Raw genomic sequence first — 15,580 nt, 5'->3', positions numbered from 1 at the left:
CTACCTTGCGCCCATACACGAAGTGCACCGGCAAAGTTCTCTAGAACTACGAAAATGACTACAACCTACCTGTATAGGAAGTTCAGGCATGCTGATTTAGTCTCATATGCATATATATAACGCAGAAACGTATGATTTCAATCGATGAACACTGCCAGAAAAGCATCTCCTTCTCTACAAAATCCAAATCTCATGTGTAACTATACGACTGATCCTAACCACCACCTCAGTTCATACTAGGACATTGTCATAGGTTTAAAGTAAACCAGCCTGAAAAGGGAAGGCTAAATACGCCATTCCTTTGGTGATGCGGCATTACCTCTCCGATTTTCTTTCCGTCTTGTAGCTTGGTCATCCGTAAAATACGTACACTCTCTTTGATACTGCTAGTCACTAAGGCATTATCTGTCTCTTGACATGTTTCAAATTTTCTGCTGTATGTCGAATAGCGGCATCTATCGAGCCATCTCAGCTATATCGTGTAGTAACCTTCTTCAGTCCTGATATTTCCTTAAGGGACGGCTAACTCTGTGCATATCTACCGGTGTCGTCAGTACTACGTTGACTTGGGTCCTTTGGCGCAGCTCACTTGTTTAAGAAGTTTACTCCAATGACATTTTCTATATCAAGCTAGTTGCATTTCGTACAGATCGCAACAAAGTCATGAGCTCCTATGGCCCTTCTTGGCCGAAAACCCGAATCAAGCGAAGCTGATTTTGGTTGAGGCCGCTGAGTTGATTGTGTTGATTGAGCCCCAAGACCCCACCGACATTGAGTCGCAATTCTTATATGCCTGCTAGTGAGTCTTGGCTTGATCACGCTGCGCTACGTACCCCTGACTGTGCTGTGCCCTTCATTGCTACTATTCAATCTCAAGTTGAAACTGCTTCATGGTAGAAGTTTCAATTGCATTAAAATGATCAGTTAAGGCGTTGCGACGGTGGCCGCGATCGCTATAGCAGAAAAGGGGCGTCATAATGGTTATTCCGCGTTTGTCGGTCATTAGAAAACGACGAAACATGATGGCCCTGGGGGTCATTTAGCCAGTCAGTCACCTGTGTTTTGCATTTGAGGTTGATTACCAGGTAAGGGAGGCGCAAAAGCGCTGGCTGCAACACGGAATTGCGGGAGACGCAAAAATCTAATATATTATCGGAAGATAGAAAATGTTATTGCATTTTTGACTCATAGCCAACGGTGTAATGACGATGGGAATGCTACAGCTGATTGTGCCACAAGCCATGGATAATTATTATTTGAATAATATCCGTAAGCTAGTACGATAAATATTAGCCATTACCATTAAGTGGGGTGTTATGAAACAAGTTCCTAAAATAAAGACATAGACAGCTGCGAGCGCTTCAGTAATTCGTGATCTTCTTAGAAATTTGTCTCTGCCATGCTAAAAGCCACTACCGGATGATTATTAAATATGAACCGATTCATTCACACGTCGTCTCTGATCGGCTACGGTGCCCTTCATGCCTAAACGATCGCTAGCGTCAGAAGCACAGATTTATCGGTCACCGCGCCTTCGTAGACTCTGGCCCCATCACGCAGTGTAGTCCTTTAGAGAAACTAACGTCATCACAACCGGCAGTTAACTTTCGCCAGGTTCGTATTACACTCTTATTTCAAGCAGCCGACTCTTCCTTTCTCCGCCTTTTGTTGAAGCCGAGAAGCACGTTTAAGCAAACATCGCTTAGTAAAGCTAGTATAAAGCGCGGGGTTTTTCCAATAGGTTGATCTTTCGGTCAAGGAATTGGTACCGCCGGTAGCTTCTGCCGCAGCCCCACGTTACTTCGAACACCATATCTCTTTCCGGCACTCTGACGCGTCATTTATAAACGACACAAATCGATGGAGTCAAGCGGTCGGCGCGCGTTCCGAGCGATTTACGAGATAAATGAGGGCACAAACAGAAAAGAGCAGAAGTGGATTTAACGGGACGAGCAAAGGAGGGTCACAGAAGTGGGCCTATAGCGGTGAAAAGAAAGCCTTACTTAAGGCTAACTGAAAACCGAAATTTCGTTGCGGTTTCAGTAGCAATCAAAAGGGTCGATTAGTGACTGGTCTCGTCGACGGCGTCGTCCCCGATAGCTATCGAGGATAATCTTCATCATTATAAGAGCCGTCAGACAGGCGCACGACACAGTAAAACGGAACAAAGGCGCAGCAAAGGCGAAAAGAAAACTCGTTCAGGTACGACCTACTACTGAATACGCCATCTTTTGCCGCCTTCCCCTCCCCTACCTTTGAGCAAGAACTCGTCTCCCGTCACATAAGGAAATTAATCCTATTGTAATTGACCTGATCTCAAATTTTTCTCGTCTTTTGTGGGATCTGGCGCTCTGTCCTAGCAAGGAAATTTCTCGTCTCTGAAGAATAGCGTGAGAGCGTACGTAGGTCGTTCCTTTTGTGATCTCCTGACATTGATTAGCACAATGATAATTGATGTGGCTCGCGATAGTGCGTGTGGTCAAACTGAAGCACCGCATTGGGCTTTTGTATGGGCGTAGACGTCTTCGCTTAAATTAAAGAGCAACAAGCAATGATTTGAGCGAGAGCATTGTTTGTCTCTAATGATTTGGTCTTAAGGCATATATACATGTAATACGTATCGCAATTGAAAAGAAAATATAGATTTTTCTTTACGTAAATTTCAGAACACAGTCTGGCTTGGGTGCAATCTGTTTTGAACAAGTCAAAAATGAGTTAATGAAAATAACGACTATTTCTAGGGGGTGGACGTAACAGAGCGTCTGCCCTAGCAGGCGGTGTATTTCGACTATGGTCACACGCAATTGGACTTGCGAAGGCAACATTCACTGCTTTCACGCCCATACTGGGTAATCAGTTCACGATTAACGACGCTTTCATAGACGTAAATATCTATTATACTGGACATGTGGAAGCACCTAACTTCTAACAAAATAGGCCTATTCGGACGTTAAAGAATAATTAAACTACTAATTTGGCCGAGTAGTAAGTTTACGAGTAAGTTTAAAGCAAGACATATTGGAGCCACTCTAAATACGGTAGCTGATTGGTAACTTCAGTTGAGCAATGTTAGTCGATATTCTAATGAGTTTCAAAGCTCGTTTCAGCGTTTAGTGTTTATAATTGTTCTATAACACATTAAGGGCAATACTAATTCATTGTCAATTTAACGGATACAGTCACGTTAAGTAGAGGTTGACAAATTAAATGAAAATATCCCATTTTTCAAGCACTACTTGTCTGTGCGCATGCAGTAGATCTAGCAATCTACCGCGTTGTACGAAACGTTTTCAATAGAATCATACCGCCCCCATACTATATTGGCTAAGCTTTGCAACTCTACGTTATCCGCTCAACGTCGCATGCGTACAAACGCGTACGATTGACGACTGTAATCACACTAACGTTTGAATTTCTTCCGCTGTTCTTCGTCCCCCATTTGTTATCCGTTCTCGGCACTATTAACGTCACAGGGGTCTGCGGGCAGCAATCGCGATGGTGGAGGTCCTCGGAGAGGAGCTGGTGGGGCTCCTGGGGCCGTTTCTGCCGGTGGAGACAATACCTTTTACTCGAACATCGACTCCATGCCCGACATCCGGCCCAGAAGAAAGTCCATTCCTCTCGTCAGCGAACTCGTAAGTACTATTTCATTCGGGCATAGAAAGGACAAGGTACGGAAACCACGCGCCAATGCAAGGATGAAGGCTATATAAAGCGCAAATAGGTAACCAGTGAATTTATCTCTCTATGTAACAGAACAGTTACTAACAGTTTTTTGCGTGCATATTTGTCTAAGAACCGGGCATAATGTACTTACCCAGTTTTCTTCTTGATGCCACGATAGAGAAAACTCAAATAATTTACCCAGAGGATTCTAAACAAATGAATATCGGACCGTTTTTCGAGGCCATAGAAAGCTTGAAGGAAGAGGATAAACAATGTGCCAGATTTACTACTTTTATCTATCACATAATGATAATTAAGCGGTCAGCAGTTCTTACTATTACTGTTCGAGTTGTAACGAGACGTATATATATACACATATAGTTGTATGTAGATAACTCGCGGATATATTGTTGTATATAAAATAAACTAACTTTGATGTTCTTTCTGCCCTCCACCGGTCTGTCTCGACAATAGGTGCTCAAGGTATAACAAAGTTCCATTTATTCTGTATCGCTATAGAAGCGTGAGAAGTTACCCTCTGACTGTAGTAGAGCTAAACCCAGTTTTCCACACCGGACGCCATCCGGTTGGACTAAATCGATTGATTTGACCGGCTGCTTAAATAAATGAATGAATGAATTTATTTGATTGAACTTGACTGGACTGGGTCTTGGATTTTATTAAATTCAATTGGACTTTAAGTTATTTTCGCATCCTTTTTAAGCGCACTGTGTCGCTTCTTTGATATTCCACTTTCATCTAACGTTAAACACGTACATGCTACAAACACATTACAACACGTTTTCACATCGTATATATATCATGGCGTTCACACCTATCCGCACTGCAACAAAGCCGACGCGGTTCTTTGGTTGGCGTGTAAATGTTCGATTGCTTACCGGGCGCTTTCTTTCAATGAGTCTCCAACTATACTACTTGCCATGTATGTATTAACATAATTCAAATTTCATTCTGTTGCAGCGCTGCTTGCTGGCAATATGAAGAGCTTCTTGAAGACCGATAGACAATGACTAGTTTACGGCACCATTTTTTCCTCTCTTTTGAATAGAGGTGAAGATCGAGCTTAATGTGATAGTGATGATATCAGATCTTCACGGCTGTGCCTGCATCATTCATCTCATATACTGTACATGTAAATAGCTGTCCTGCTCCCGTCGTTCGATGACTGGCACATGTTAGTTCCGCTACGTAACACAGTTTCTCATCATTTACAAAAAAAAAATTGCTATTGATGATCAAGAGGTTTCGTCTCTCGACGATTCTATATGTGACTAGCATACTTTTGTATTTCATTATATTTACGTTACAAGAAAGCTGTATCTTTAAGAACGGTCATTTTTCTTCGCGGTTTATAAGATTGTGTCCCAACGTTCTGCTGATGCTCGATACTGTTCCAATAGCTATTAACATATATCCTCCTAGAATTCTATACCGGCAGTAAACTATCATATCGTCACAACTTCTCATTTCTAGTGAAAGGCGCATGTATTGAAGAAGGTCAACATGAACGATGTTCACGTCCCCTCTAGCGTACGTCTGGCCATGGCGTGTACCAATATTTATTCGAGCCGTGACGTATCACGGTAATTATTTTTTTATTACATACGACCTACACTCACGTATACGCATTACAATGACACGAAATCCGTTCGCTCGAAAAAAAAACGTGCTCAAAAGAGTGCAGGATTGAATATTTGCTACTGTGCGCCTGGTCGTGTACACTCTACCGAGGCATAATTCTATTGTGTCTGTATGACAAAACGATTCGTCGATAGCTTAACACGCACATGTACATTAAGCAAAATTTCGTCATTTCAGAAACATTACATCTACAAATACAGATAGCGATTGTTTCCAGTTCGGTCCTATCATTATCCGGTTGACGGGACACTAACTTCTCGATCGTCTATGGTTTCGCGATGCCCCTCTTTGCTTAGACCTGCCTCATCGTTATTTTGCAATAAGTGCCTTATAATTAGTTAGCATACCCTGTTGCTTGTATGTAATTAATGTTAGAGGTAGCAGGCTAGCGTCCACAGATTAGCGTCGTAGACGTTAATGCCATTCTGCCCTGCAAACGATTCCAACAAAGATCGTTGTGTTTTCCGCACTCTAGAGTAGTAACGTCCATACCCCCCTTCGCGCTTTGCGCATGCCAATTGGACTTGATCTATAATTTGTTTGATTTTATAGAATTTTCGACATTTTTACAATTGTTTGGCAACACGTTCCGTTTATCGTAGCTTTCTATTTTCTAAATAGTCAAAAACAGAGCGATAGGCATTAGATTCTGCAATAGAAAATTGTTTGAAAATTATCGAGCTACTGCGAAAAGCCATCATTAACTCGCAATGGTTGCCAATGATTTCGAATTGGCTCATATAGAGGATAATCCTAGAAAATGCGACTAGACTAAAATTATATTGGGTCACTCACAGTTAGCTCAGTCTCGGTAACGGGCACGCAACGCGTGTCACGGACCCAACGGATACAATTTGAACGCGAGACATATACATTTACATGTAAAATCGCGCTTTGTACATAAATGCTGCATTTTAATTAATCGATTAAGTTGATTTCGTTTGAAAAGTTGTCCATGGTTGCTCTTTCAACGAACAAAATTAGCACCAGCTTCGTTGGCTTATTTTGCACAAACGTGAGCGCTCACGGTCGATTGTTCAAGAGGTTCCGCATCTTATGGGATTATCTTCAGTCAATCTTCTGCACGCTTAGGTTACATGCCAAAGAATTGCTACGATCGGGTGGACAGTTCCCAATACAACTTCGTACCACCATCACGATTTGGATGGACGCGGTGAAATCGTTTTGTTCAGGATGTTTGTGAGGTACCAGCCGGTTCTCTCCGACAGCCTGTTTATAATCTGCAATAGGCTCTGTTTACTGATAAAAGAAGGTTGATTCGTAGCCATATATTTCTGCGATCATACCGATCTGCCGTTCCGCCGGTTTTATTGCCATATATGTATATATACAGCAATAAAACCTAGCATTTTTCCTCGACTGAAGTCTGCCCCATCGAAGCAATACTTAACACGAACGCACTGCATTTGACCTGTACAATCTTCTGTGCTATCGTTCTATATTTTCGTGAATGGATGCTTTGTTCGCTAAACTAGACACTGCTACCGCTCTGTGCTGAGTTAGCATACTCGGGATGAGCAAATCTAATAGTTTTCGCGTGTTCTACTTACGCTGGCCTTCGCCCTGGAACGATGGATTGTCCTGTCGTCGCCACGCTCCCCTATATTTATGCCCGACGCCCAAACGTTGCGCCGCGTCTCGTGTATCCAATGAACGTCTCGGCCTCGGATCGGTCCCGTTCAATAAATGCAACCCCGCCCGGTCCGTTCAACTTGATTCACGTGACCATCTAATACGAACCGGTCTGAACTGAATAGACGATGGCGGCAACGAAGCGCAATGCTGGTATCACACCAGCGGTGACTCGTCCGTCGTTAAATGACGAAGAACTCAAAATGCACGTGTATAAGAAAACTCTACAGGCGCTTATCTACCCGATCAGTAGGTCAGTATAATATAGATGTAGAAGATGAAAGTGTCACGTAGGTGTTCAAAATCTCCAGGAGAGGGGTCTTTTTTTGCTGTAAAACAATCACAGATTTATAGTACGGGCCAAAAAAATGACGAGCTTGACGCGGCACGTTGCTTGCACTATTATAATAAGTAGCGTATTTGCGAACGAATAAATAATGAATTACTAAGCTGATTTTTTTGTCGGGAGATCCACCGGGAGAGCCCGTGTGGGCGAGATGCACGGGGTTCCATTTCACTACCAAAGATGCGAACATATTTAAATAATAAACGACTCGGCAGAAAATGACCGAGATCTTGTATCGGAGCAGCTGATTATCAGCTTCCTAGCGAAAGAAGGAAGGAGAAAGGTTTTTTGTCCGACCCAAATCACAATATGACAATATATGAAAGGGAAAATACATAAAAATCTTCTAAGTTGTCTGAGTGGTTTTACATTCGTTCATCTAACAATAGGGCGGTGTAGCGTCAGGAAACTCAGGTATGATTTGCATTTCAAGCTAAAAGTACAGAAAGAGCCGTTTACCTTCTTTGCGAATCGCATTATGAAATGAATATTGTTACTTCATTACATTCGCGGTAGAACTGAACGGCAAACCTTTAAGGCCACTTGTTACATTTACATAAAAAAAAAGGCCAAGGAATATACAACGAAGAACAGCCCGAGCTATAACGTGCTTGACGTAGCTATCCCTTTGAGACTTTGAAGTAGGACATGACTAATTTTACGTAGCCTCGTTTTCCATTGGTGGTTCTAATAGTATAACTATTTTATTCAAACATTGTCGCAGTGTTGTCAAGGTAAGGTTTTTCCTAAGACGTCCAGATGTGCAGTTTAGGACGTACCGTGCACTACGAAAGAGATATTTGGACACTGTTTAGGCGTTAATTTTATTATTAACGATTATCTATAATCAGTATTCATTACTAAGGCGTTTAGCATTCTCAACGCAAGCAAAAATAGGTTCTGTATTTGTGTTGAATTTTTGAAAAACGACACGAAAATATAGAACCATTTAACAAGGCACATGTTTTTAGCGTCAAGCAGTAATACTTGACAAATGAGTCGCTTGGCGAACGTCTCATCATACTATATGGTCGATTAAATAACTTACCTATATACTGTTGATATATTTGTTTTTTAGCACCACTCCGCACAACTTCCAATCGTGGACCGCCACGTCTCCTACCTATTGCTACGAATGCGAAGGACTGTTATGGGGGATCACAAACCAGGGACTTCGTTGCACAGGTATATTATATAAACTGGCGATAAAAACCGCAATACTAATTGTAGCTGTTTCTTGTGATTTGTCACAATGTACGGATTATTTTAGCACGTACTTGTAAGTACACCAGTTCTCTTGCCAACGAAATAGCCGGCTTTTTAAATTTCGATTAAAAGTTGGGTCCCCTACTCATAAGCCTTACGTCTGGCTGTAATATTCAAGTATAGCGAGCCATGTGTAAATTACATGCGAAAGCTGGCAAAAACTAGGTGATACCTACGTAATGAGGACCAAGGAACTATTTGTATGCAATATGTCGTTGTTTAGTTCTTTAAAGAACTTTTAATAACAATGTGTTCTTCTAACGTCGCAGTGTAATTAGTAATCGTATGTAATCGGTTATTTTCAAGTTACCAAATGTGTACATTTGTAAAAGTTCATAAATTGCCGTAAGACCTCTAGACTAAAAAAGCTAACAAATGTGTAGAGCACTATCGCAGTAGCAGTTCCAGAGAAGTCCATAATAATAAACGCGGTTTTGGACGTAAAATTTGAATTACTACAATTCATTTTACGTGGACATATCGAATATTTCGGGGATATGTTGCCTGCCATCACTCTGCAAAAGGGCATATAGTTACAATGGGTTCTGGAGCACGAACCTGAACCTCTAAGCCAACCTTAATGTGCAGTGAAACACAGTATAGATAAGAAGCAAGATTGATAAAGTAATAGATACGATCGAGCATTTCGTATCACTGTCACTTGTTCAAATGAAAAACTTATAGTTGCTAGCCGTAAAAACAACACAGAGCTAACGGTGACTTCGTGCGGCCTATCTAGGGTAACTTATTCATGTAATACAAATGTCATACAAAATAGCATAAAAATGAAAAGGCGTCGCTTCTATTTGGGATGTTTGAAATCATTAAATTGACTTCATGTAGCCAATAGGCCTCCAGACCTGTCTCGATTCCCTTGAACAACACACTAATAGCAAACAAGGTTGAAAATAAGACTTTTCAGTTCAGAAAAGTTGTAAAACGTTCATATATCACTACTGCATCTACTTAATAAAGTACATGAAGGCTAGACGTTACCAATAGTTATTCTAGTTAGTAACTAACTATGCAAACACGAACTCCTCATTAACGTCTATTTTATGCCTTGTTTGTTTATACAGAATGCGGCGTAAAGTGTCACGAGAAATGTAAGGATCTGCTCAACGCCGATTGTCTTCAACGGGCAGCTGAAAAATCCTCAAAGCATGGAGCAGAAGATAAGGTATATTAAGTAAACACCACCGAATCATCTTAGTACATAAGAGACTTCTGTTTACACTTTAGTTTAGAAATAACAAATCGCTCCTCTATTACCGAACAAGCACCCGGAATAAAATCTGCAGTGGGTTCGGAAAGAATTTACATAGGTACATTCTTAAGGGATAAACTTATCAAGTATAGCTAGCTTAGTGCTAACGGCACACGAAAATTCAATCTGTAATTTCCACTATTTTTTCTTTAGGCCAATTCGATCATCACGGCAATGAAAGAGAGGATGAAAGTCCGAGAGCGAGATAAACCAGAAATTTTCCAGTTAATCAGGTACCAAATTTTTTTGCATGACTGAACAAACATTGCGTGCGCGCTTGTTGACGTAAACTTCGAAATGTCTATTGGAGCTACACGTTACTTGTTGTAGGTTAATATAGAACATGACAGTTCAATCATTATCTGATACTTCTATAGAAGATTAGAAGGCTTTGAAGGGAAACTTTGTTTAGGTTATTACAATTATAGTGTCGCTAAAAACGGGAAAAGTTTTTCATTACAGACTTGCAGATTTTAGAAAACCAGGTGATGATTGATAAAAAAGAAAAATAAAAAAACCATGTGATAAATTGTATCCCGATTTTCCATACAAAATATTATAAACATAATAAGAGTATACATAGAAATATTCAAAACTTCTGCAGATAGCGTAGTTAGATGAGAATCTATATGTTCCGGGAATATAATCGGCGCGCAGAAAAAATAACATTGCGAACTTCACTAATTTGTCAGTTGTGAACGTCTACCACTCAGAGCAAGATTTTGCGGAAACCAAGATTATCACCCACGACGTGCCTGCTTCTTAACTACGTTGCGTATTTGTTCGCGCTCATAGTGCATCTTAGTAAAAATAGAAATTTCACGTTCTATCGCGCTTTCCCATTATTCATTTTTATTTCAACAATTTTTAACAAAATGTGTGTGTATGTATGTGTCTGTGTGACCATTATTCCAATATATTTTTACCACAACTCCCCGCTTCTTCAACAACTTCTTTCTACCATTCAACCACGATGTGACTGATACCACGACGATACCGTCGTTGGACCTATATAGGTGCGTCTTCAACGTAGACATCAAGAGCCATGCGGGACATCTAAAGGCAGTTAGGCAGTCTGTTCTCGATGGCACGTCCAAGTGGTCTGCCAAGATCGCCATCACCGGTAAGAACCCCAAGAGGAATGTCGACCTCGGCCCACGAACTGGGCTCGGAAATGCTCAGCATCCTCTTACTGTTTCTATATTTGCCTAGCTACAAATGTATTGCAACAGTTTCCTGCGGCTGCTGCTGCTGTCATCGTTGTAAGCACGTGGTCGTCAATTCAGTCAGCAGCTGAATGCGTTCCACCATCAAACAGGCACCGTTCCACTGCGTGATCACCTCTGATACTGTGACACCTTCCTTGCTAAATCCGAATCCCTCGATTAGCACCGAAACGTTATTGTGTTAGTTTGTATTACTTCTGTGGTTGTGCGGTTCAATAATGCTTTAACAAACACATGTGATATATTCAGGTATCACCCGGACGCTCATTCGATATCGTTTACTGGTGTTGCCCCCTGCCAGCGATTGATCACCTGAGAAATGCCCAAACCTGTCGTTTGAATGTTCGCCTCCTTTCTTCCCATATCCGTACCATTATTACGATAATCGTTTTTTATTATTTGTTATTACTTTTTCTCGTGGTCTTTCGCATATCAGGCCTTGTTGTCTGTATGTAGAATTGGCAGGCGTTGCCTAAAACATGATCGGCCTTTTGACTGAGTGTACGAAGAATGCTATGAAGAACTGGAGAACGTTAACTCTGAATCTGCTGGTCGACATGGAGCAACGAAGATTATTTGCAGCCTGGGTGTCAATGGATACTGTTATGGTTACTCGCGGTGTCCCGAATGAGGGACGATGACCACAGTCATAAGTGTTGATGTAGCTGTTAAGGTTCATGTTTTGATCGTTATGCTTAGAGGTTGATTAGTGATTTATGAATAGGGTGTGCGTCTACGTAGCGACGCGTGAGATAAGCATTGCCTCTGTGTTTGCGTCGAGAAACAAGTGACACTGAACAGTCCTGTATGTTTCGAAAGCGTTGGGGGAACGAAGTCCAGCGAACGCCTTGTGTTATGTTGTAGACTGCATTGAAATTTCGACATTTCGCACACCTGAACCAGGTTTATAGTTCGATAGATCTCTATACAGACAGTGGTGAACACCAATTCCAGCCACTTCAAACGAGGCTCCCTAATGCAAAACACAAACAACTATTAGCGTAGCTAAAATCGCGTTATAATAGATAAATATCGAAATGACCAAGCCCTATACACACATAGATTATCCTATCTTGAATATGACATATCCTTATTTCTCTTAATACTTCTATAAATAGAAGAAACTCAGATAGTAAATACGAATACATTTATATCTGTAGTGGTTAGATTAAAAAATCTATTCTTTGTCGTTACTAGAGAAAATACTATAGCGTATGTAAAACTTGACCTCATACAGGACCAGGTAAAGGCATCTGTCTCGGAACCTTGTTGTTTCGCTCAGCGCTACACAAAACGTGACTGATGATTGCTATACAGTGAAATCTTTTAATATCATACAGACAATGCGTGCAGATAAAAATTTTCGATGACTTCTGGCACACTTAATGCCAAGCCCTAAACGTTAACTGCATATAAACAAATCAACATAAAATAGATCATTCTCATCTTCTATCACTGTGACTATTCTTTCTGGCATTGAGGTAACATACGTATGTACGTGTACTCAACCTTAGACCATTTTTCTCAGCCAATCCGAATGCGGGGGTCGATCAACAAACCCATGTCTCGTTCAAACTAGTTGTTTACTATCAAACCCCTGAAACACAGCCCGCGCGACAAGCTTCAATCCAATCAGAAACAAAAACAGCGTTATGCGTACCAGCGTGTTCCGTATCATCTTGACGAGCCGCGTTATCATGAAGTAATCGTTCGTATTCTCCGTACACAGTCCATCGCGGTTCACTGAACCAGAAAATTCACATAAAGCAATGATTCGAAAACATATATTTGTGACCGTTTATGCAGATTTGCGTGCATGTAAGTGGACTACCAGATTTCCATTGTATTGTCATCAATGCTTTATCACGTATCTTCCGTATTAAGCTACCGGGATCTCACTACAAGTACCATTTTGATTTGTTACTAACTTTACTATTTTTACTCTTGTTATCGATCTTAGTAAAATAACTCGCGCATTGTCGCCACTGTTGCGATCATTGTTGTTATGTGTTCATCGTTATTACGGGTTGTTGTTGTTATTGCTTTTGTCATCGATGTACGGCGTATGTGTGTATTCTTTGAATTTGTGTCCGGTGTATTTACGTACAACCGTCAGGCTGACCTTCACGGTGGACCCCGACACGCATATCGAGGCGCTGCAGCAGGCCGAGGAATCCATTTTCGAAGGAACCTCAAATTGGGCCTGCAAAATTGCTATAACAGGTACAAATATCGCAGGGCAGGCCCCAGCTTTTTTTGGCCCTAAGACAAACAGCTTTAGAGAGCACGATAAGCAGCCGGCAACAAACACTATACGAATCACACTATTCTGGTAGCTCGAACAATTGAAACAAATATTCTATTAAGACATTAATTAGTGCGCAAACATCTCATGCGAGTAGTATTTCCAGTTTTTGCACAGTGTAGTTAAACAGCACGGGACCCTTCCTTGGTCTCCCATTCGAGCTCTCCCCTTATTTGCAATTTTGTCTTCGTAGAACCCATTTGTTTAGAAAGTACCTTCCATCTTCTCTCCAACAACGCTTATACCTACGTTGCTGGCACCTCTCGATTCGCTATCGGCGCGAAAAATCATTTCTGGATGCGAGCCTGTGGCGGAAGCTATAATTCGTAACGGGCTTACTGCTATTCTTGGGTCTGTCGCCTGGTAGGCCAAGGTGCACACACTTGTAACCTGAACAACATACAGGATGTTTCAAAAATGGAACACAGTTTAACTGCTTACAACTTCAATTCTGATTAATATAAAATTAATATTTAAGCTCGCAAGGTATTTTAGGAAAACTGTATAATTTTCCTTCCAGTCATAGATGTTGAAAATAATTATTCTTCTGATCAGTACACTGTAAAGCGTAGTAAGCTATTGAATTGCAAACTTTAACAAGCTTTTCAATCTTCGGGTGCCGTCATTTTCTGGCGTGGACTTCAGCTTCAAAGTATCCCTACAAGAACAGATTTATGGGTGTCAGGTCAGGGGAACGGAGGCCCATTCTGAGATACATTTCCAACTCATCTGTTTAAAAGCTTCTTATTAAGATCTGTACATATATCACGATGTTAGTATATAGACGTTCCATTCTATTAGAAGTTGGATTCGCTATCTTCACCAAAGTTTTCCCGAATGCATGGAAAAACAGTTCCCCGTAGTAAAATCAAGCAATTGGCATCAGTCACTGCACTGTTAAAAAACGGTTGAAAAAGTTACATAGAATACACATTTTTGGGACATCCTATAGCTTTTATTTCGTGGTGGTTATAATCATAGCAGTAGCTAAAATAGCTACAAATCAACCTACTAACTAAATAACAGGGTGATATTTTTCTTTGTTAATGCCAATGGTTTCTCCTATGCGCACTATGGTCTTTGTAGAAACAATCAAAGGTGTTTTGATTTACAAGCTGCGCCCACCATCCCATAGATATAGAAGTAGACTTAGCAAACAAACCAGCGGTATCGTTTCGGCGCCTCCCATCGCTGTCAAACCTAGAAGGCTGTGCTGGGTTTCAAACAGGGACTATTTCGAGGGTCTGGTAAAATGCTGTAAATCGTTTAGACTCAAAACGAGAGAGGATGCTTTTAAGAGGCATTAAACACACTTTGAAACACAAATAGAATTGTGTTCATGATAATAAAGGCGACAACTCTCCACAAACGAGCAGTGAGTACGCTATATTTGTTCCGATCTTATTCGCTGTATGTAGCAGTTGATTATGGGTGTGTGGCCCATAAGTTTTCAGCATTTCACATGAATTAACCGAATATATTTAGAAAAAATGTAGTTCCTTTTTAGGCCTATAGTGCGTTGCTCTAATAAATGCTTTGGCACTATTTTTGGGCATGTTTCGCACTTATGGGCGTACAAACAAAACTAAGAAGCTACTTTAAACTGTGTACAGAAATTTAAAAAATTGCAGCCCGCCTCTTGACATAGAAATACTAGATTCCTCCGTGTTGGTTGACAGTCTTATGCTGGAAATACCTGAACTGGAGTGGTGTTTCACTGTCTCGATCTGAAGAAAAATACATTGCAGTTTGTCTTAAGCACATAAACATAAAAAAAAAGATGGCTGACAAGTTATGCTGTGTTCATGTAGCATTGTAACTTTTACTGCTAAGAATACATGTCTGTTTCGTTTCGATTTTATAGAACAGACGATAATATGAAACGTTTTAATTTAAAAGTGACACTATGGCGAAATTCCTCTATTTCCCTGGGCAGATTGCAGTTGCTTGTAGATGACCCCATTATTTTAATACATCGTGAAATGAGGCAAAGTCGGAAAGGAATAACAACATTTTCTTATGAATCGAGTACACTTCAGTAGACCGTTTCTCTAAATACCTATTTTTTTTTAACTGGGAGATTGAAGAATGAAGGCATTTTCATTTCTGCGAACAACTTCAAAAGACGCACCTGCGCCTTCGGGCGATATGTCTGTTTGTGGACCAGCGCTGACTTTCATAAAAGATAG

At 40.9% G+C, this 15,580-nt stretch overlaps 1 protein-coding gene across 22 annotated transcripts in view; it reads left to right on the top strand.

Annotated features, from left to right (window-relative positions):
* The window catches only part of unc-13 (protein unc13 homolog), a 245,053-nt gene that overhangs the window by 213,129 nt on the left and 16,344 nt on the right, over window positions 1-15,580 (top strand). For 21 of the 22 annotated variants that reach the window (XM_086974735.1, XM_086974733.1, XM_086974731.1 and 18 more), the window contains 6 exons: window positions 3,474-3,635; window positions 7,107-7,234; window positions 8,406-8,512; window positions 9,673-9,773; window positions 10,014-10,093; window positions 10,877-10,983. In XM_086974735.1, coding sequence (XP_086830861.1) covers window positions 3,474-3,635; window positions 7,107-7,234; window positions 8,406-8,512; window positions 9,673-9,773; window positions 10,014-10,093; window positions 10,877-10,983 — 685 coding nt within the window. Of the gene's footprint in view, window positions 1-3,473; window positions 3,636-7,106; window positions 7,235-8,405; window positions 8,513-9,672; window positions 9,774-10,013; window positions 10,094-10,876; window positions 10,984-13,202; window positions 13,310-15,580 lie in introns of all 22 variants that reach the window. The other variant, XM_086974725.1, reaches the window with a different exon arrangement.

This window comes from Varroa destructor, unplaced genomic scaffold (genome assembly GCF_002443255.2).
Source record: "Varroa destructor unplaced genomic scaffold, Vdes_3.0 BEIS01000007.1, whole genome shotgun sequence".
In the NCBI taxonomy this organism is placed as follows: domain Eukaryota; kingdom Metazoa; phylum Arthropoda; class Arachnida; order Mesostigmata; family Varroidae; genus Varroa; species Varroa destructor.
Note: the sequence above shows the minus strand (reverse complement) of the source record. Positions and strands in the feature narration are given on the sequence as shown.